The sequence below is a fragment of the Atractosteus spatula genome, chromosome 6 (genome assembly GCF_055471065.1).
Source record: "Atractosteus spatula isolate fAtrSpa1 chromosome 6, fAtrSpa1.hap1, whole genome shotgun sequence".
Classification (NCBI taxonomy): Eukaryota; Metazoa; Chordata; class Actinopteri; order Semionotiformes; family Lepisosteidae; genus Atractosteus; species Atractosteus spatula.
In genome coordinates this window covers 42,817,730-42,840,148 of record NC_142711.1, presented here as the reverse complement: position 1 = coordinate 42,840,148, position 22,419 = coordinate 42,817,730, and the positions used below count along the sequence as shown (strand labels likewise).

Below are 22,419 nucleotides of genomic sequence, written 5' to 3'. Positions count from 1 at the left end.
GTTTTTTCTGTAAAATCAGAAGTGAGATATAAACTTTAGACTTCTTGCCACGAAGTCTATTATTCCAAAAAATCTAATAAAGTATTAGTTAATGAACTAATTTTTGTCATTATATTTTTTCTGTACTCACCCACCACTCTTGGTCCTCTTCTCCAGTAACGATAATCACCTCTCCCTCCACGAACGTCAGCTCATCATCGTTGTCGGCCTGGCAGTCATAGATAGTCTTCACCCGCCTTGCTTTGTTCTTGCCCTGGAAGCAGACCACTCCTTTATTCTTACCAGTATGCTACACCAGTAAATAGTTTCAGAGCTCAAATCCACAATAGAGGAGTTCCAATTAAATGTCCATGACTCCACCCCAGGCGCACTCAGTCTCCACAAGCACAGTTTTAGATGGGATTCTGACAAAGCTTAAACAAAGTACTTTCAGCAATACCATTACGTCACACTTGAAACAAGACGAGGCAAAATTAGATCCCATTGTGGTGGACTGATTGTTGACTGTGAAAATATTGTCTCTAAGTTACAAAAATACAATAATATCCTGGAAAACAAAGTGTTCGCTCAGGAGGCACACTGGATGGCACTATCTACCCAGATTTTTCAAAGGGACTATACTTTCATGACTTCATACCCAATAGCCTTTTGTGTCATTTTATGTGTTTGTTGTTTTAACTCATTTGTTATTACTTTAAAAACTTCCAGAAAAAATTCATTTGCACTTGGTTGAACTCCTGCGCAAACACACACATACACCCACTAAATGTGGTTTTATTAATTTGTTGACCTATTAGCAGTATTTGGTTCTCAACGTTCTGTCTGCTTAAGAGAGCAGATGTGCAAAATTACAATTTGACCTCCTCCAGAACGTCTGCTTAGCAGCTCCATAATTAAGGCGTTCTGATGCAGGCAAGTACAGTACAGTATGTGGTAAATCCTGGTATCTTATTCCAACTACTGTGACAATGTGGAATAATGCCAAGATCAGATCACTGATGAGTACATTTAAAATTATTTAAATCTTATTCCTGTATAAGATTTGTCTGACAGAAAAATGTTTCCCTGACATCTTACCCCATTAATTTTATGAGGAAATTAGATTTAACATCATGTTTCTGTCACAATTTTCAATTACATACAGTAGCTGATCTTTAGTATGGAGTAGCTGTAATGGCGTACTCAATTTAAGCCATTAAGTCAAAAAGGAACTTTGAGCCAGTCAATGTCTTTAGCACTTTGAACACTAGCTTGAATAGTCCCAAAGAAAGGTCGCAAATCTGAGACGGGCACAGAAACTTGACAAGATCACTTCTCTTCCCTGACCTATTTCCTCTTCTATCAACCCCAGCCAGAATGAAAACTTTTTTCTCCAAACCGCTGAAAGTAATAAGAAAACTCACCTGGATTTCTCTTGGCTTTTGGGCAACATAACACAAATTATGCTTTATCAGATGTTTGATCTAATTTAGTAATAATTTTTATTGGATTTTGAACATTTACCAATCTAACCTACAGTACACATAAAGAACTGTCAGTTATCTCTGCGTATTCTACAAGAATCACTTCTAGAATATAATTAAACTGGAATGACATCTAAACAATAAAAACCTTTTTTTAGGGCACTAATTCCTCATGCCTGAAAATGACACGTAAGAATATTTCACAAAAGTGAAGCAGAGTTACCTTTTACCTTTTAAGTTACGTCTCTCCTCCAGTTATTTTGCTCTTGGTAAGTTGCATCCCTCGCATTACAAAAATGGCAGTTTAAAGGATTTCTATGGTATTTGAGCAGTAAAAGAGCACATGCTAAGCCCTGCACAGACACTAGTAAGTTGAGACTTGACTGTTTCATTAGTCAGCTTCATCTAGGATTCCCAAAGGGCTTAGTTCCATTAGGGTTGAGCAGGCTTGAGTTGGCTTAGGTATCCTGAGTTTGCTATTCAACAGTGAATGCTATTCAGCCATTTCCAGCCATGAGATTTAGTGTGCCATCATGCATCATGTCACATGTAGCTAGTGTGACAAGTAGCTAAGAGGGTGTGCAGCAGGGGTGCATGAATAGTCCTTGATCTCTCACTGCTGATGCAGAAGTCATAGAGGTGAGACAAACTGCTCAGCAATTGGCAATTCCAAATTGTGAGGGTACACACATGGGAAAAAAAACATCTTCAGTTCCAAGATTACAAATAACATAATAGAGGAGCAACAGGTCTCTCACTGACATCACTGCAGGCCTGCAGGTGCCTGGGAAGCCGAAGGTGATGCTGTGATGTTAACAGAGTTATGGCAAACTGATTCATCTGGGCACACTGAGCTCAACCTACACTCAGAATGAGTACCTGTACTGAATGCGTACTGAAAAGAAAGATTCAAGAGAATTCAGGACTGATAGACGACATCTGGGTCTCAATCTCAGGTTTCCCTACAACTAACTACATGTTCAAAGCCCCACTCTCTCAGCCTCCCGGCTCTTAAAATGGCAGCCAAGGAAGGTTCTTCACTGACCGTGTTGATTTTCCTGGGTAGAGGAACTGGCATCTCCATCACGGCGGGCGGTGTGCCATTGGTGTCCTCCGAGAGCTGTCTAGGAGCGGCCTCGCCCAGCTGGTTGGATCCAGGGCTGTCAGAAGGCGGTGGTCTGGGTGCTGATTCTCCAGTCAGGGACTTCTGAGGGGTGTCTGTACCTGGGGGTTTGGGGGGTACCTCTGACAGCTGAGGTTTGGGAGGAAGGTCCTTGACCTGAGGCTTCGGAGGGAGGTCTCCAAGCTGTGGTTTGGGGGGCAGGTCAGAGAGCTGGGGTTTGGGAGGCAGTTCTCCTGGTTTGGGCGGCAGATCCCCAACTTGCGGCTTGGGGGGCAGGTCTCCTGGCTGCGGCTTCTCTGGCAAGGGAACTTTCGGAGGTATCTCTGCAGCCTGGGGAGACTTCTGAAACACATCGGGCTGCTGGTTGGACTTATCTATGGAAGGGTGATGGATGGTGTCGATTTTTCTTAATGCCACTGCAAGAGAAGAAACACCATTTATGGATTGGCCTTGTTGTGGCTGTAATGATTAGTATGAAAGTAATTTCAAATCGGTAACCCTTTCCATTAATTCTTTGTTTATGATGGTAAGAAAGAACAAATAATTGACTGATGTCACTCATCTAAACATATAAACAATTCAAAAATATCTCCAGGTCATCATTAGAAATGGGAATTTGCTCTCACTGTTTATATGGGACAATAAAGATTAGAAAAACCTAATGCTGTTTATGTTGTAAGCTCCCAGATCATCATTATTATTATCAGTTGCAGAGGAGGCAGAGCCTATCTTGGCAAGCAATGGGCGCAAAGCAGGATACACCCTTGACGGGAAGCCAGTCACACACAGACACAAACACACACGCTCACAACCGGAACTAATTTTCCCCAATAGCCAGTTAAACTACCAGTAGGTGCCATGGGAGGAAACCCCAAAAAACATGGGGTGAACATTCTGTTACTGTATGTTGTGCAGTGTGGATTACACTTTGGGGCTGATCCAGGCAGATCCATGACATCACCCCATCCTCCACAGACAGTCAGGCATATTTTCCACTCTAACCTTAGAGATAATTTCCCTCTTCACGCACTCTCCTCCAAGGATAGTGTTGTATATGGCCTCCTTCTGGGGTATTCACCCTAGATTTGAGGTATTCTGTGTTATTAACCTACAGTAGCTGCTGTCGGTTATTGTTTCTTTCATTCTCTTTTGGAGTGATAGCTAGACTTAGGATCTCCGACTGTCATACATATTCCATATCCCACAACGGACAGAGAGATCAGAGCTCCTGGCTCCGTAGTGTCTTCACTACCATAGCAGACACTCTCCAGTCACCATCAGTGTTTCACAACCCACAAACATTCAACAAAGATATACAGTATGTAACAGTTGCTGGTGCTCATGACGCCCAGCCAGTCTGCTCTTTTGGCCATGGACACCGAGTGGGCATACAGCCTTTGCCTTGTGCCACCAGGCTTTATTGACTAACAGACGTCTGCGCTCCTGGTGCCCCCAGCCTGCAATCTGGAAATATTGCCAGAGGGAACACTAAACGCACTTGGACTGTGCTCTGCCACGGCCATCGCAGCTGCCACCACCTTCTGCACTCAGTCAGTCTGCAATATCTAAACATGCAGCCACTTCATTCCACTTGCAGTGTAGCTTGTAATCACAAGGGCAAGACACGCAGCTCAAGTCAAGCGGTAAGACTTTGAAGCGACCAACTCCCTCCGGGATTGTCGCTCTTACTCCCAGTCCCCCAAGGGCAGTGGATGAGCAAAGTAAGCCTGTACTGCCTGCTAGCTTCCCAAATCGCAGAACTATGCATGCAGAGGTCAGCCTTGCTGAAGAAAGGCTGTCCTGTCACCTCTCCTCTGCCTCAGTCTCTGGAGGCAGGGAGGTGAATCCTATTTGTAACATGACTGGAAGCCCACCCGCAGCCGTCGCTGATCAAATCACCAACTGTCAATGACTGGTGTTTGAAGGGCTCTGCCTCTCACCATGCCACACCTAGAGCAGCTTTAAGATAGCATCCCAGGTGTGGAACTGAACCCAGGGCCCCAGGAATGCAAGGCTGCAATACTAACCACTGCACCACCATGATGAATAATAATAATAATAATAATAATAATAATAAAGAGGCATCCTTGGCATGGTTACGCAGTTCTATTCTAAAAGGAGAGACAGAAAGCCTGATTATTGCAGCTCAGGACCAGGCACTCAACACCAGATACCACCAGAAGATCATCTTGAAACAGCCAGTTGATAGCAAATGCAGAATGTCAAGGCAGAAGAACATGTTAGCCATACTGTTGATGGCTGTACAACACTTGAACCGTCCGAGTATACCAACAGACACAACAAGGTGGCCAGCTATATCCACTGGACAATGTGCAAGCACTGGGGATACAAGTGCCTGGCAAGTACTACGAACACGTACCCGAAAAGGTTGTCAACACCACTGATATCACCATGTGGGAGGTGCCCATAGTCACAAATCGAAAAATACTAGCAAACCGTCCTGACATTGTGCTGCATGAAAAGAAAGAGAAAACATGCCTGCTGATCGATACAGCCATTCCAGATGACTCAAACATCATGATGAAAGAAATCGAGGAACTGAGTAAATACAAGGACTTGGAAACTGAGATCACCGGGATGTGAAGACGAGAGTTGTGCCAGTCATACTGTAGTTGAAGCACTAGGGACACTTAAAAAGGGATTTGATCATAACCTTTTATAATCATAATCATAATCAGCAGGCAAAGTGCAGAAGATTGCACTAATGGGCACTACACACATCCTTCGTTAGGTGTTAGAGTAAATCGCTTCTATCTCTTGTTGAAATCTGGATTTACAAAATACCAGCAAAAAATATCCGGTGAGAGGAAGTTATAATAATAATAACAACAACAACAACAACAACAACAATAATAATGGGCATCACAATGGCGCAATGGTCAGAATTGCTGCCTCGTTTCGCTGTGACCCTCAATTTTGGAGATGAAGTGCTATCGGTTTAGAGTTTGGATGTTCTCCCCATGTTTGCCGGTCCTCCGGCTTGCTGTCACACTCAAAAAACATACTGGCAGGTTAATTGGCTCCTCGGAAAATTGGCCCTAGTGTAAGTGTGCGTGAATGTTTGTCTTTCTGTCCTGAAACCCACTGGCGTCCCAGCCAGGGTTTATCTTGCACCTTGCACCTTGCTTGCCCAAACGACGCTGAATTGGATGAAGCAGTTAGAAAATGGATGGATAACAATAATGGCAGACACAATAATAAATTACTACGAAGATAAACACTGTAGAAGTGTCATCCTTAGTTTGAGCCACAGCCAACCATGATCCTGACAAGGTATCAGAACTAAATTTAATTAATTCAATTGATTTACAATTTAAATTACATAGATTACATTGACTATATATACTCGATCATTTGTCAGTATAATTGTTTGCTTTGTATTGAATTGTATACTGTATACAGTATATATGATATACAGATTGTAGTTTTAGATTATGATTCAGTAAAATGTAACAGTTTCACTCTGTTTTCTTGACATGACATGAAATCATTGAATTAACACACTGTATTTATTTGTATCAGTCTATATTATGGATTCCTGCAGCGTTAAATTTGCTCATCAGTTATTTTCAATGTAGGCCGAGATGGATTATGCTGTCACTGAAGCGGGGGATGAAGAAGGAACGAAATCCACTTGAGACACACATTCAGAGTTTTGTCGAGACTCCGTCCTCTCCAAGTGTCGCCTAGACTCCCGAGGGTCCTCCCCTCGCTGCCTGCTCTACTGCTCTCCCACACTGCACCGTCAGCTCAGGGCACATCCTGATCTGACTGCTGGCAAAGCCCTGGGCTCCTTTTGACTGGCTTCGGCCTCACTGTCCTACTGTCCTTGCACCAGTTGCCTCCCCCGCGTCAGGGCAGGCAAGACGCCAGCTCAAACTGGTGAAGACACATCAATGCCGCACTGCCCCCTAACATCTGTCTCGCATGCCTGACAGCTTTAAAAAGCTGAAATATTCCTGTTTCAAGAGTCATCTATAAACAAGGAAATCCATTTATTACTGCTTCAAGTATACTTGTGTTTAAAATACCTCGCAACCTAACAAAAGCTTAAAAGGTTTGCTCATTTTCACAAACATATAGGCTAAATCTTACCCTAGTGCAGAAAAGCATTTGAAACACTCTTTTTACCAATTTAACACTGACATGGCTGCACATGTGATGCAATAAGATGGATATTCTAAACCTTGGCACTCTTGCTTCAATTGTCCTTGCTGTTGTGATGTCTTGACTAATAAAAGGCAAAACAAGTTCAGATCCAAACAATGACACACTGTACTGGTGTAAAGTGACATAAACAAGGCCAGCATGAGTGATTCCTGGCACAAGGCTAAGCTTATATACTGTACACGAGATCCCCTTCTAATAATCATCTTTTATTATGATCTGCATTCAAGCTGTCCGAGGTGGACGTTCAAGTTTCTTGAATATAAACTATTAAGAGATTTTATGATGTCTTAAATATTTTAAATATGTGGTGCTTGCAATTAGATTTGGGTATATTTGTGGCATGATTTGTGGTTCAGGAGGGTCTGTATTTTTGCAACCTTATAACACATAATTATCATCCAATATCACAGTTAGGGTCTCAACATCGGCGATTTTAACATGTGCAAATTCACAAATCGGTCTGGCCAACAGGGTCTTGGTCTTGAAAGAGAAGTAGAGCTAGGCAACACTGAACTGAAGGATGTTAACTGCAACTCTTAAATGAGTGGTGCAACAGAGTAGGATAGAGAGATAAATCTAGCTAGTGAGTGAAGTTCTCCCTGATGCCTGCCCAAGTATCCACTACCCAGTATCCGCATATCAAGTTGGTCTTGTTTTTGGATTGTAACGAACACGCCTGGTTCTGGGTCGGCAGTATGGGGAATGACAGGTTGGAGATGAGTTTACAGGCCTCCTGACAGTTTTATTGCCTTTTTCATTACAATGTGTGCTAATTAGGATAGCAGAGAGAAAGTGCAGTCTGGAGACAGAGTGGGGATTCACATAGTTTATTTTAACTGATTACTATAAGTTTGTGATTACTGTTGTCCCTTTCAGTTGATCAATATTATTTAAATTAACATGAAGACAATGCATCAGTACTTTAACTGTCAAATACTTACTGTATGTCTTTTAATCATACATACTATCTACCTTAGTACATTATGTAACGGTATAGGAGTGGACTAAAATGCAAATCTGGCTAACTGCAACAGTATTCTGTCAGAAAGCCTTGCAAATCTCGAGACTCTTTCATACTTCAGTACTAAAAACTGGACCATTGCTTACCTTTCTGAGGTAGTTTGGGAAGAACTCTCGGGCCAAGTGTGGATTTTGTAGTGCTAGTGCTTAAAAAAGACACAAACAACACAACAAAAACATTAGTGCTTCCTGTAATCAAAGCCACCTCTCATTCTTCTCAGTGGAATTCAGTGTTGATCTTTAGGAAGGTTAAGTACTTTCCAAGTTCTTTCTCTTGTTAGGAAAGCTATTCATATCTCACAAGTTATTTCTCTTCTAGTTCCATATTGTATATTACTACACGTACATTACATCAATCAAAGATGAAAAAAAAACTAATGTTCCTGATATACACATTTATAAATTGGCAGCTGAAGTGGTCAAAGTGGCCTCAATTTTAGCCATACAGTTTGAAAGGCGTATTTAATAATCACTGAAAATTATGCACAGGTGTATGCAAAGATCATGATCATCAGCATAAAACACACTTCTTTTCATTAAGTACCACTATAAAAAGGGTGCCAAAATGCTGGGGTGCTTAAGCTCATCGCCATACCTTTGTTGCTGAAGAATACCCTCAAACTTGTTCCCAGAAGACGCTTTGTTTACTGAAGGTGGAGTGGAGTCATTTCCTGTAACATTAGATCAAAGCAGATTAATCCCAATGCCAAGCTGAGTCAGCATTAACCAGATGTCTTGTACTAAACATTATACTGCAGTCAATAAAACAAAGCAAAGAGCAGTATATGTGAATCTTGTGCAGTTATCCGAGGTAGTAATAGTCTGAGAGAAGATGGTTTTGTCTGGCAAGCAGGAAATACAACTTACAATATTTGAAAATATTGCTTTTGCTACAGACTCATTTCCCCTCTGCAGAAAACATCGCAACTACAACTTTCAGACTGACACTGAAAAGCACCCCCATTATTTACCAGCTGTGTAAACTGTGTTGTGGGTGGCTTTATCTAACAAATAGGATACATATAGGAGGGGAAACGCCATCCGTTACTGAAGAGCAGTTCCCACCTGGATGACACATGGAATTTACCACGTTACCAAGGTTACCACGTATAACACTTCTACCCTTCAAACAGTGCAGCAGGATGCTTGTTATCAAGTCATCAAATACAAAGGACAGCTACAGCACAATGTTGTGCTCCATTCTAGTCCAGCGGGAAGATCACCACCTACTGGTCCACTGACACCAATTACAGCAGTAAATTTGTTATAACTGGAGTTTCTCCCATCACAATATTGCCCAGGCCCAATCTTGGTTAGTTCATGGGATTTGATTAATTTAGGGTAAACCTCGCTATGCTGGTTAGGATTAGGGTTGTGATCTTGGATAGCGGCAGATCAGCTGGTTTTCAAGACAGCCTTCGATGACTGATAAGCAGAAATCTGGAAAGCTTGCCTCTCCTGATTAAGCAAATGATTGCTCCAATGAAGTCATTCAGAGTTCAGCAGGAATGAGAACCAGTGGACATTGTAGCTTTGCAAGAGAAGAGCTGCAGAGTCCTAGTCTGGAAGATGATAACACTGCTGTCAGTGCAGTGGGGGAGTTCCAGACAGACACTTAAGCCAGAAAACATGTAATTAACTTAAAAGCAATATTTTCAAATACTGAAAACACTGTAAATAAACAAATTTCATATATTATGGCACACACTCTTAATTAGTTTAACTAAAAATCTTCATCTTTCTGTTTTTACCACATGATAATGTTAGCATAATTATTATTAACATTTTGAAGTATACTGTTCACTTTTCAGAGTGATTCACAGTGACTCATCTGAATAAAAATAGTTATATTATTTATTATTTATATGGTTATTGGCTGAGAGATGGCTGTCTTGGATTTCTGGGTTGGCCCTACACACACTTTGACCAAATAGCATGTTACATGACGTGGCAATACGATTTCTGAGCCTTCAATTCACTAGAAACCTAGAAAGAATTCACTTATCTGCAGACTTTATGGAGAGCACCCTGAGAGGTCTACCTCAAAGTGTCATTTTCTTATTGGAAAGTAAGAAGGACTCTTAGCTAGATGGTGAATGTTTTGTGAACAGCTCTTGCTCACATGTGCTGAAGTACTATATGTTTTCAGTGACATGTTCCTGATACAACTACATGGGTGCATGTTCTGTGGTCAGCCAATCAGACCAGTGCTCCCACACAGTATGAAAATGGAGATGCAGACAATCTGCTCCTCAGGACACGTCTTACTGTGGAAAACGCAAAGACATCATGGAGTTGACTGCCTCACGCCACATGTTCACCATAATGTACAATAAAATGGCAACACACGTCTGGAAATGACACAGCCTGCTGCTTACGGTTGCAAAAACAAAGCAACTGGAAAGTCAAGGTCTGCTGGGTTACAGCTTTTAAAAGGAAGTGTGTGGTAGACAGGAAAGACATGCTCTCGACACACAACACTGTCCCACAAAACAGTCTAGGACTTGACACTGAAGGACAAGAAATATATTTATCATTTTAAATTCCAAACTGGGCTATAGCGGTAACCAGATCTCAGGACTTTTCAGGCGTTCAAGTGAAAGGTTTGAAAAGACTGGGAAGCACAACTTTGTGGCCCCTCCCCTGAATGGGAATTGGGATGTTTTCCTCATTCATACTATTGTTTAAATGGATGAAAAATAATATTATTTTTTATTTCATTAATAGGCTTTGCCTCAATGATATTTTTTTCTTGCATGATCCCATTCCAGCAATGAACTGACTGATGGACACAATACTGTTATTTTTGTAACCCAAAAAGCAAAAAAAAAAGACTCATCCTGTGCAAATCAATCCTGTAAAAACTACATTTGGGCCTGAATTAATTCTACATTTTCACTTGCCTGCCAAACTCCATATCTCACTAGAAAAAGCTACCTTCAACTGACTAGTTTGGAGTTTGCATCTGGCAGCTGGATCAACGTTTTGAATGGGTGCAGACCTACATATGGTCTTATTACCATATTTTTTCATGCAATCTATGTATATTGTTAAGTCTTATAAGTTATAGACGGTAAATGCCAACATAAGCATTACTGACTACAGGTAGCCATGGAAACCTACTCTATTTTTAAATATTCTTTTCTTGATTTTTTTATCTATGGCTGATCGGGATTTGGGAAGTGGAAGCTGGAGGATCTCAGGTTTTGCACGACTTTCTAAATCAAAGAATGCTCCTAAATTTTCTATCTTCAGTTATTCAATGCTGACCCTTCCCTTCCTTAAATTGGTCTTTTTTCCAGAATTCAGAGACTTGAATTCCGTTTTCAAAGTTGGCAACAATTACTGTCTCATTTTCAGAGGTGATTCATTCTTTTGTTATTTGTATCGGAATGAGAAAAGAACAATTTTTTTTATTTCTTTTTATGCCGCGGATTGCTCTCAGAACCATTGCCCCTGCGCTCCTGAATTCACCTGAGGAAACCAAACAGGCCAGTGCCTGGAAAGACTTTGAAGAAATAATTTTATGAACCCTAAAGTTTCATTTTAATCACACACAACTGATTAAATTAAGTTTCTAAGAACTGAAAACAGTTCATTCAGGAACAGAAAAGACTATCACTGGAATGCACTCCGTGTATCTCTGTTCACAAAGTTCTTCCCTTTACTTTTTATTTAACACATTTTAGAAAAATCTAACTGCTAAGGGTATGAAATCAACATTAAAATTTTAAAAGGTTAAGGCGTCAGGAGTTTTAAGATCATCTTCCTCATTGATTTGTGTCACAGTTTTATGGCTTCATTGTGTTTTGTTTATTAAGAAAAAAACACAAGCACAGTGCTTAAAGTTTTCTGAATGTAGGCCTAAATATGCTGTCTATATTGTAGCTCCTTGCACAGCTAAAACCCAGGAAATATCTACTGTTGTATTGCTAAGATTTCAAACCTCATTTATATATAGTTTTTTAATTTTTAAATTTTCAAATGCCGCTACTCAAAAAATGTATTTTCAGCTTTCGGTTTTGAAACATTTGCAATTCAAATACTTCAGCAGTCTGTCTCACCAAACAGAAAAGTACAACAGATGAGAAAGAGTTAAAACAAAGATGGCTCTAAACAGATTTCACTGTTGAATCCTAGAGAACGGGGGAAGTTATGTAGGACAAGGACCGGCACTGTTTTTGGCTCACATGTTCAGAAATTCATAAGAGACTTGTTTTATTGAGTTGATTCTTGTGGAAATCTAATCAACATTTTAGGTCTTAGTTACAAATTGACCCCAGTATCAACAGAATACAAAAAACAGCTTAAACTGAGAACTGATACAAGAAAGAATGTAAAATTATTTGTTCACAGCGTTAAGAGTCTTTCAGCTTGCAATTGGCAATGTCTAAGCAAAACAAGGAACCCTGTGGTGTCGTGTTGGCAACAGCAGCGATGGTTTAGGCAGTGCAGTCATGGAAACACTACACTAAACACCGCACAGAGACCCCGGTGTTCGTGGGTATTTTTTTTTGCTTTCATTCTTTCTTTTCTTTTACTGACTCACCCCAAGGAATCCCACCTTTATTCTGTGGGCCGTGAGGTAGAGGGCTTGGCGGGTCAGAGAGGGTGCGTTTGTGTCCGGGGGGAGGGGGCGGCGGTCTCTTCTTACACAGGGTGGAGCTGCCACTGGGGGGCTGTGAGCCGAGAGGGAGGGTGGAAGGAGGGCCAGAAGGAGCTAGAAGAGCACAGATAACACAGGCTTACTACAGCAGGACCCCAGACGCAAACACACTGATGCCATCGGTGGACAGCATCAGGCCTCCTCTGTGGATAGAGAGGTATGGCACAGGATTATTTTGAAGGGAGGGTTTGGGGTGGGGTGCTGGCTCAAAAACAGGCCAGGGCAGGAGCAGCAGAATCTCGGCTTCAGACTTCATGGTCACAGGGATTCATGCAACAAGAAACAACCACATGACGACAAAATACAATGTTGACGTGCCCAGAAACAAACGACAGTAACTAAAAAAAAATGTTATGAGTAAACAAATGACTGTGGAAGGAACGTTTGTTTGTATGCACCCATATTAGAACATACAGGTGTATAAGACTTCTCAGTAGATGCCTCATTAAAGTGTAAAGCTGTGCTTAAGAATATAACCCTAAAGAGATGGAGCTACCACTTGTGGGACATAGAATCGGGGTGCCACAAACTCATAACAGTTAGGTGTTGCAGTATGTGCAGGAAACACATACTTGACAGTTTTCAAAATGTTGAGGCCGATGCTGAAGAAAACAGTATTGAGTCCAACAAAAAACTTTATACTGTGTAACCCCTGACCCACATGATTATTATTTTAACCTTTCAGATTAATTAATCAATTAAAGCCAGTGCCTTGTTTCTCTGTGTGTTTTAATGCTTGATCATGTTGAATATGCCAAAAATACAAACTGCAAGTTCAAATGCATTTTTCTAATATCATTTTTTTAGTTTAGCAACATTGAACTAAATTACTCTAGATATGTCTTTACTGTTGGCTGCTACAGTCTTCTGTTCTCATTAGATGTACATTCATGAAGTGAAGAAGGATCACAGCACTGGCATTTAAAGAAGTCAAATTCACTTACATTACCATGATTGATGATGCATTTTTGGCCCTTGCAACAGAGGAAAAGTAAGATGGTAGACCTTTTCTGAACCACATTCCCCACAAATCAGTGAGGGGTGACCTGCCATCCTCTAACACTGACCAACTGGTGAAAGACAGTTTGGTGGGTGACAGTTAAAAACATCTTAGCTGCCCAACTATTGATAGGGAGGAATATGTAGAAGAAGTTTAGTTTAGAGCACAAAGAGAACTGGGTTTTGTTTGGATTGGGAAGTGTTATTGGAGGGAGTGATACAACTTTTCAATTAAAAACAACCTTTTTCATGGTGTTTTGTATGCATAGATCAAGTACAGTACATCTGCTACATGTGTGCTATAAGTACACTTTATGCAGGAAGGCATTGTACAATATTTTAAATCACCGATTAACAGTTTGATACGGCCCTCTGTTTTGAAACTAATTTGTGTCTCAAGATTTTCCTTAATGGGCAATACGGTTGTGCTGTGGTTAGCATTGCTGCCTTGCAGCACTGGGGTACTGGGTTCAATTGCTGGGGTGCTACCTGTCTGGAGTTTGTATGTTCTCCCTGTGTTCTCGTGGGTTTCTTTGGGTGCTCTGGTTTCTTCTCACAGTCCAAAGAAATGCTGGTAGGTTAATTGGCTTCTGTGAAACTGTCCCTGGTGTCTTTGAGTGTCATGCAATGAACTAGTGTCCCATCCAGGGTATAACCTGCCTAGTGCCCAATTCTTCCTGGGATAGGCTCTGGGCCACATTTACCCTGAATTGGATAAGCAGTTATTGAAAGTGATGGTGATGATGCTTTTCCATAACTCTTTATAGTTTTTAGGTCTTCAAAAAATTGTATAAACTTTTTTAAACTTGTATAAAATGCTCATACTTCCTTTGCTTTAATTTTTATACTGAACGTTAAGAATTACCTTTACTTTGACAATTTTTTCTATGAAATCTAGCATAGGAATATTGAATTTCGTCATTTTTCAAAACTTAATCAACTTCCATACTTACAGATATCCCAGAGCAAAGTCATTCCTGGAATTGGCTCTTTATGAAATAACTACTTACCTCCAGATCCTTAGAAACTTAATAAACATAACTTCATACACATAACGTCATAAGCAGAAATTACAGGTAATATTGCAAGTGAACTAAATTGTCTTTGCTTCTGTTTCCATAAACGTGAAGCATTCCTTGAAAAGACATTTCGTTGCGACATTCCAGCTATGCCATTCAAGTCCATCAGAGAGTTTCATACAGCGTGGATTCATAAATTAAAAAAAGATCAAGACACAAAGAACTACCTGCATATTTGCCACTTTGCATAAACTGTGGATAAAGAAAAGCTTCAAATGAAGATCTGTGTTGCAAGCCAATAAAAACCAAGCAAATCTTTGTTGTTAAAGCAGAAAAATCTTTTTTTTCCTATTAAACAAAAATAAAAAATAGTACTATGGATCAAACGTAACCACACAGTGTTTTGTGCTCCTGAGGTGCAGTGCTACAGCATCACGATTAGTGGAAAGGATCCGACTCCTATTATGAGTGTATAAATCTGAGCCAAGACCACACAAGCAGGCACAAAGGGTGAGATGATTTTGTCTTTGAAAAAAGGATCAGTCTGCCATTCTCTTCTTGAATCCAAGCGACTCCTGATGTATGATCCTTAGGCAACAGTATCGGAGGGACCACACCACACCTATTAGCCATCCCTATCTATTATGTATGTAAAGTAACCAGCAGACAGAATAATAACAATGTATTCTCATGACAGCACCATAGCTCACACCTGGTTTACCAAGCTGATCAAGCGTGACAGCAGCAGAACCACGGAAGTCCCAGTCTCGTGCCTACCTTTGCCTGCGTTTCTGGGAGGAAGAGGAGGAGCATCGATGCCAGGTGAAGTGGGGGAGTCGGTGCTGGCGCTGTATATCTGATTGGTGAAGGCGCCGTAGGACAAGCGCTGCTTGTCACGCTGGCTGCCAAAGCCCGGAAGGGCCAGCTTGTCCTGGGGAGAGAGGCTGGAAGAGTGGCAGAAGCTCTGCGGCCTGGGGGAGCGCTCCTTCTTTATCGGGCTGGGCTGCAAGGGCAAACGAACAAAGAGGCAGGACACATTTCAGCTGGCTCAGCTGCTGGTTCACTTCCTGGGGCCCACGCTGGCCTTTCTGTACCCCCCGGGTACAAATGTGTAACCATGATTCCTTACCAACAGTGTAACGGCAAGCAAAATCCTCAAAATGTGCCCTGACTCCAACTTACCTGACTTTAATATCTGTTAAATCTGTTGCTGGCCTCCCATATTTGGATTTATATCTAGCAACTGTAAGCTCATGTTTAGTAACTCCAGAGAAACAAATTATTAGTGGAGCAGATATGTGTGTAAATTTTCTTGACTCTATGCACATTCTAGTACCACAATGAGAAGACTGCCATGAAGAATTATTTCAGATCCAGTTTGTTAGACATTATCAGACTCCTGCAGCTCTTTCACAAGCTCTGGGCTTGTCTAAAGTTAGGCTCTTTCTGGTCTTCTGTATTTTTAACAGTTGGTCTGATATACAGGAAACACGGGGCCAACACCAACACCCCGCAGAGCACAAGATTCAGGGAGCAGTATGGTGTTCCACGTGAGAATGCAAATATTAATCGATGATCAGACATGTGGAATTTGCCACATGGTGTATGAAGGAGCCCTCTGCTCCCCCCCTCAGCCAGGGAAGGTTCTCAGCTAGAAAAGCTTTGAGGCAGCGAAGACCCAGCGCCGAGAGAAAGCACCACTTCAAGGCAGGGTTGTCGCAGACCCTGAGAGTGTAACGGACATAAAAGTCCAGATAATGGTAACCAGGTGTGACGACCTATTTCTTAATGCAGGAGCGACATGGCTTTCCTCCCTACGACAAAACAAGCTGGGAGAGATGGGACAGCGACCCAGGAAAAGAGCCCTGCTGCTAGGATGACAGGCAATGGGTCCCTGGGGCAGAGAGGACAGCTGTCCCTGAAAAGCACAGTCAGATTGCCTCACCCCCTCTGCTTCCCAGATGGATCAGGGGACAAGAGGAACAGCTTTCTGTCACCCAGAAGGGGGTGAATAGGAATAAGTACAATAATCCTGTACAGGAGCAGTACTGCGGTTAACAGAGCTGAAGTAATGAATACTTTGCTGAAGTAATGGAATTTTTGAAAACCTGTAGCATAAGACCTACTGCGGAAGCAGCTACTGTCTGAGATGTGCAGTGAGATCTAGAGCCGTGTAGCATACAGAAATCCCTAAACATGAAAGAAGATCTGAAATCGTGGGGGAATCAACGAGGAACACAAACTGTTGCACTGTTTTTGTCCTGTTTGTTTGCATACTTGCACAGGTTTTGACGATTTGCACTGGCACCTTACTGTTGTTTACACACTGTTATTGTTATTGTATTACTGTCTATTGTGTTGTTTTCTGTTCTATTTATATACTGCACCTGAGAGACTAATGAGAAACACTTTTCACTATACTATGCACCCGTGTAAGTATAATGACAAATAAAGTTGAGTTGAATTGAACATCAGAGAACTTCGGGGTGTCACAGTAAGTTGGCTTTCTGGTTCTGGAGACAGCACGACAACACCTGCAGCTTGGCAGACCTAAGAGAGGTGGGCAAGTCCATAAGATCTTAAAGAGTAACAGAGCCACTGGACCATAGATCCGGTCTGATTGTGTGGGTATATTTCTGAACAGAGAATACCTGCTGACTAGCAGTGACATTGCTACAGTTACTTTACAAGTTAATCATGATGACCTTTATTGGATCTTGGGCTTTTGATCTCTTAGGCTGTTTTTACTCTCCGCTACTATTTAAGCATCTTTGTCTTGATTTTTCTCAAATGGTATATTTGTGTTGTCAGTTACATTGATTAATGTAAAATATTAATATTAAACACTACTTTTTAAACCATCAACCTTTTCTCATGCTCTGCCATGTTCTTTTTTCCCATTTTTGAATGGACTGAAAGTGGTTTTAAAACCTTGAGAAGACAAATTTAAAAAGATGGCTGCTGTATGAACTATGATGAAATATCTGCATCAGATATTTATATGGCTAAAAGGGGATGCTTAAAGAGATCCACATTAACGTTTTAAGTCTTGACACAGAAATGAAACGGCTCGAGCAAGTTACAAAGCATAAAATGGAGCAGGCACAGACACATCGACACCTGATAGTTTGATATTTGGAAAGTCATGCAGAAAGCTGAAATTTACACCACAGGGTCAGTACCAAGGGATGTTTGGACAACTGCACTGTTGGGTGCTGAGTAAGCCTTTTCAAAGAACTGCATCATAAAAAATGTGTGTTGTGTATTGTGTAGTAATAAAAATGTGTGCTCACACAAATAAGGCAGAGGGAAACAAATGTGGGGATCGGGCAGCTTACTGTGGCTATGTACAGTACGCTGTCCTTCCATTCAAACAAGCCAACGCTAACACAGACGGTCACACTGAGCCAATGTGGTGTCCTCTGGAGTGCATTGCTGCTAGCCAAAGGCCAGTTTCCTTTGATCCAGCATATGTTCCACATTGAATTTCCCTGTTCAATGCACAGGTTTCACCTTACAGTTATTTGAGCACGGTAACAAACCCCTTGCCTCTTGTTTGTAGTGGAAATGAGTCGAGCTGCGACGTGGGTCTGCTTCCTGTGCTCACCTTGTCATCCAAGTCATCGTCGCTTTCATCGATCTCCTCCAGCCTCAGGTTCCACTCATACTCCACGTGAACGTGAGGGTTAAACTTGCCAGCCGCAGCCTGGACTAGCTGAGGGAAGCATGCGAGAGATTGTAGTGAACCTAGTAACAGCACACGGTATGGCAATAATCAATCAGCAAGCTACATTCAGCGTCTGACGTTCACATTTTCCTTTCATATGAACTCGGCTAGAGTCCATGATACAGTGGTAGTGCTAAAACATTCATGAAATATACTACCTGAATTTGTCTTTCATGAAATAACATTTAGAAAATGCTGCGCTGACCATATTTGATGTTTAACTAATATCACAAATTTAAAAAATACAATAAAATGCAGGAGGGAATGGATACATGCTCACAAACTACATGAATGAATCCAAACTTTGCCGATACATTACAAATGATTGCAACATGATTATCATTGCCACCTAGTGGTAGAAACAGTGTTTCTCATGGCACATAAGAAAGTCATTCATTGGTGTTCAGCTAGATAAGAGCTTGTTCCTTGAAAGCGCTTAGTTACTATGAGTACCTAATTTTAAAAGATTTGAAGTCCAGTGTAGGGGTATTACTAGGCAAATAAAACCCCAATCCAACAGTAAAAACACTTCTTGGAAATAACAATTGAATGGGTTTATAGGGAATATAGTATTTTTCATAGAGAATACTAAAATATTGGACAGTCAAAGGACTGATTAAAGACTGTAGCTGACCAGAATGCTCAGCCTGACCAATTCTGACCAATACATGTCAGAATTTATGTTTTCAGTTCAAAGAAGCTGTTCTGAGTAACTTCTCACAAACAGGTTTGTTTTTCACCTTCTCGTTAATGATGACAGACACTTCCATGTTTTTTGGAAAGTCACTTTTGGTTAAAGGAAGACTTACTATAAAAAAAATAGGTCAGTAGGTTATTCCATTCAAGCTACACACAATGGCTCATTGGGCAGAGAACACGACTCTCCCCCTGGATGTGTCTGCAGCAACAGGTTCCCTAATACAGCTGGATAGACTGGAGCACCTGGGGTCAAGGTCCCCGTCTGCACTGGGGACTTAACCCACAACCCACCAGGTATGAGGCCAGAGATGTACCCACTACACTAGACTGCCTTCTAAGCTGACCAACAATATGAAGCTTTTAAAAAAAATGTGTTACAGTATATGAAATACTTACTGCCTCTTCACACTGTGAATTCCTCAGTCTCCTGGCAATATCCAGTGCCGTCTCTCCATTCTGATTTGCTGCAAGGATGAAGAGCTTTCACTAGGGAAGCATTAGGAATGGATCTTTTCTTTGAAAACAGCAAAAAAAATAATCTGCCCTCTCCCCTTTAACTAGTTAGGGACTCTTCAACTGAACCTTTTTTTTAAACAAACACTCAGCCACTGCCCAGGTAAAGTGAAAATACTGTGACGATGACAACTGCATGTGGTGACAGTAAAAACCCAAAGATATATTTTTTTTCTCTGCTTAGGTTTATTTTTATCTTCAATTAATGTGCTTGCTCTCTTCGCACCACAGGATTTCCAAGTTCCTGGCTCAAGAGAGACAGACTCACTTATATCGGTAGACGGCTTTCCTCTCAGGAGGAGCTTGAGGCATTCGTGTTTCTCATACACACAGCAGTAATGTAGTGCTGTGTTTCCCTTTTCAGTCTGCTTATCCAGGTTGCCACTAACACACAAAAAAGAAATAAAAAGTGCTGTCAGGGAACAAAAACCTATTATCTAGACAGAAACAAGCTGTTTTTTTTGTACAGCAGACAGCATGGTTTAAAGGATTCTGAAAAGTGACAAATTACTTAACTGCAGGTTATCTATTCAAGTTGGAGGGTGTTTGTTACTACCTGAAATTGCAAAAATATCAAAAGGTCTGACATTACCATCACATCCAGACCCAGATTGCATTTTTTACCACTGAGAATTGCTTTTTTAAAAATAATAATAATAATAATAATAAAAATTTGAAATGGTAAAATATAGTGGGATTAAAAATTGGAAGAACCCCTTTGCTGAAAAATTCTTATTCCTCTTGAAAATGATAAACCCATAGCCACAAAAAAGAATACCTACTGTTCAAATTTAGCCCCAATTATTTTCTAAATCCTTCCTTTCGTCTATGTGAAGAGCAAGCATTACTGTACATTAATGCAAGGTTGCTCAGTCCTGGTAACCTCCAGATTTGCTGATTAACTTGATGGTTGAAATAAAACAATGTTCACAATGTTCTTCATCTGCCAGAGATTACCTACTACATTTTAAGTGTATATTAAAAATGTCCAGCTGTTTAGAATGATAAATATTAAGCAGATAATTAGCTATATTAAGAGTTGAATTACTGTCAACGAAAGGGAGCTCAGCTACAGCCAAAACTAGCAGCATTTGTCGTAACCAGAACCAGAATTAAGAAGCGCTAAATTAGCAATGGACCAGGGTGTCATTACATGGATCCAGGGTTGCTATTAAAGGCAAGAGTGACTTTGGGGATACTTGTAGATAGTTTTAACTCCAGCTCTTTCTAACAAGTACAATTTAGATCAAAGCTACCACACAGATAACATTATAATTAGGGTCTGAGGTACTGTTAAAGCTTGTGTTCAGGGCTAGAGCTATATTTTAAATGGCTAACTTTAAAAAAGTTTGAGGTGTAGGTGTGCTTAATTTTAAATTTTGCTATGGGCAACATTTGGGATAAGGGCTATTGGTCAGTTACTTGGCTCCGTACTTTTATCATAGCTAAAACAAAATACTTGCATGTTCTTACACATGGAAGACTGGTGCGGAGCTAAAGTTAAAATTGCAGTTACTTCTGAAGATCAAGCTTGAAGGGAGGTTACAGACATATTTTAAAAACATATCATGTACGAAAGGCCAAGTGGTCCATCCAGCTTGCCCATCACCCCTATCAATACCTCTACCAGACTCCCACTACCCTTAGTGTAAGAAAGTGCCACCTGTTCTCAGTTTTAAATGGTCTTTGCCATAGTTTCTATTTCCACTCTTATTCCAGAAGGATAGGGGTGTCGGAAGTGCAAATACATTCTGGATTGGGATTTAGGAAATGACATGGAGCTCATTATGTCCTTTTTTGGTATCTTTGTTTCACTAATTGCATAGAAGGTAGAACATTTGTATGTTTGGAAAGTCTTTAATGCTGCCTTTAGACAAATGACTTTTTTCCTTCCAGTTAAGGAGATGCAACACTGGTCAACACTGCATAGTGCTGACTCTAAAGAAGTGAATTTGTCAACAACCAATAATGTGTAACAAATTATAGCATTCACTTCATTGCGTAATCATTTTAAGAATTTGTCAATTTAACCTTACTTGTTTACAATAATCTTTCTGAAGCATTCTTTCTCATATAAAAGGGAACACAGGAAGAGAAAAATTGAACAGAAAGAAAACTCAATGAATTACTGTATGTATAGAACAGTTTAACCACAGATTGGCAATCTCCCATTTGAAGCAATTAGTTTTCAGATTAAGCTCATTTTTCTTTGAGTGCTTCAGTAAAAAGAGCATTAGTTGAAAACCTGGGGTTTTCAATGCATTGGTTCCAGCAACAATAACTAACAATTTAACATTTTAAAGGGTTTTCTTCTGACAGCTAGATTAAATTTTCTTTGTACCACAAAAAACACAAAAAAGTGAAATACCGACAATATCTTCTGACATAGCCTGCGGGATTTAGTGTGATTTATATTTCAACAGATATCAACAACAGTATAATCAAGTTGCATAACAGGATACCACTACCAATAGTACCAGTATTGTCCTACAAAAATCTTACTGATCACACCGAAAACAATGAACCACAAATAAATTAAAATACTACTGTTTTGTATCAATGTTTACTTTCTATGGGCCTGTACCTTGTAGATTTAATATGACCACACAGATAAGTAACCACTAGAAACAGAAAGTTGACCTGGCTTATCTGAAGGCTCTCTTTCATTGTTCTCCTTACAAAAAAAGCAAATCAGTGTTGAAAAGCACACTATCGCACATTGGCATGATAAATTGAAAACAACCTCAGTAGTATGTACAGCCATTGACAGAAAAAGAGCTTTCAAAATAAAAAAAGGTTCGCAACATTTTGCAAGTGTTTTTACCACAAAGTGACATCACAGCTAAATGGCGGTCTTTAGGGAAATATAGCAGTTCATGTTGTTTTTTCCCCCCGATTGACTAAGGCCACCTACTACTTTTGTTTACTTTCAGACTGGGTGAAATTGTTCAGACTCCTTGTTTCTGGTGGCAGCTGAGAACAAGCTGAACCATGAACTT

At 40.6% G+C, this 22,419-nt stretch overlaps 1 protein-coding gene across 3 annotated transcripts in view; it reads right to left on the bottom strand.

The window, feature by feature from the left end:
* Positions 1–22,419, bottom strand: part of asap1a (ArfGAP with SH3 domain, ankyrin repeat and PH domain 1a) — a 155,409-nt gene that overhangs the window by 3,021 nt on the left and 129,969 nt on the right. For 2 of the 3 annotated variants that reach the window (XM_088918598.1, XM_088918600.1), the window contains 9 exons: positions 19,689–19,804; positions 19,304–19,371; positions 18,089–18,196; positions 15,259–15,484; positions 12,347–12,517; positions 8,393–8,468; positions 7,885–7,943; positions 2,509–3,002; positions 131–253 (listed from right to left, as the gene is read on the bottom strand). In XM_088918598.1, the coding sequence (XP_088774724.1) occupies positions 131–253; positions 2,509–3,002; positions 7,885–7,943; positions 8,393–8,468; positions 12,347–12,517; positions 15,259–15,484; positions 18,089–18,196; positions 19,304–19,371; positions 19,689–19,804 (1,441 nt within the window). The remainder of the gene's footprint in view (positions 1–130; positions 254–2,508; positions 3,003–7,884; positions 7,944–8,392; positions 8,469–12,346; positions 12,518–15,258; positions 15,485–18,088; positions 18,197–19,303; positions 19,372–19,688; positions 19,805–22,419) is intronic. The other variant, XM_088918599.1, reaches the window with a different exon arrangement.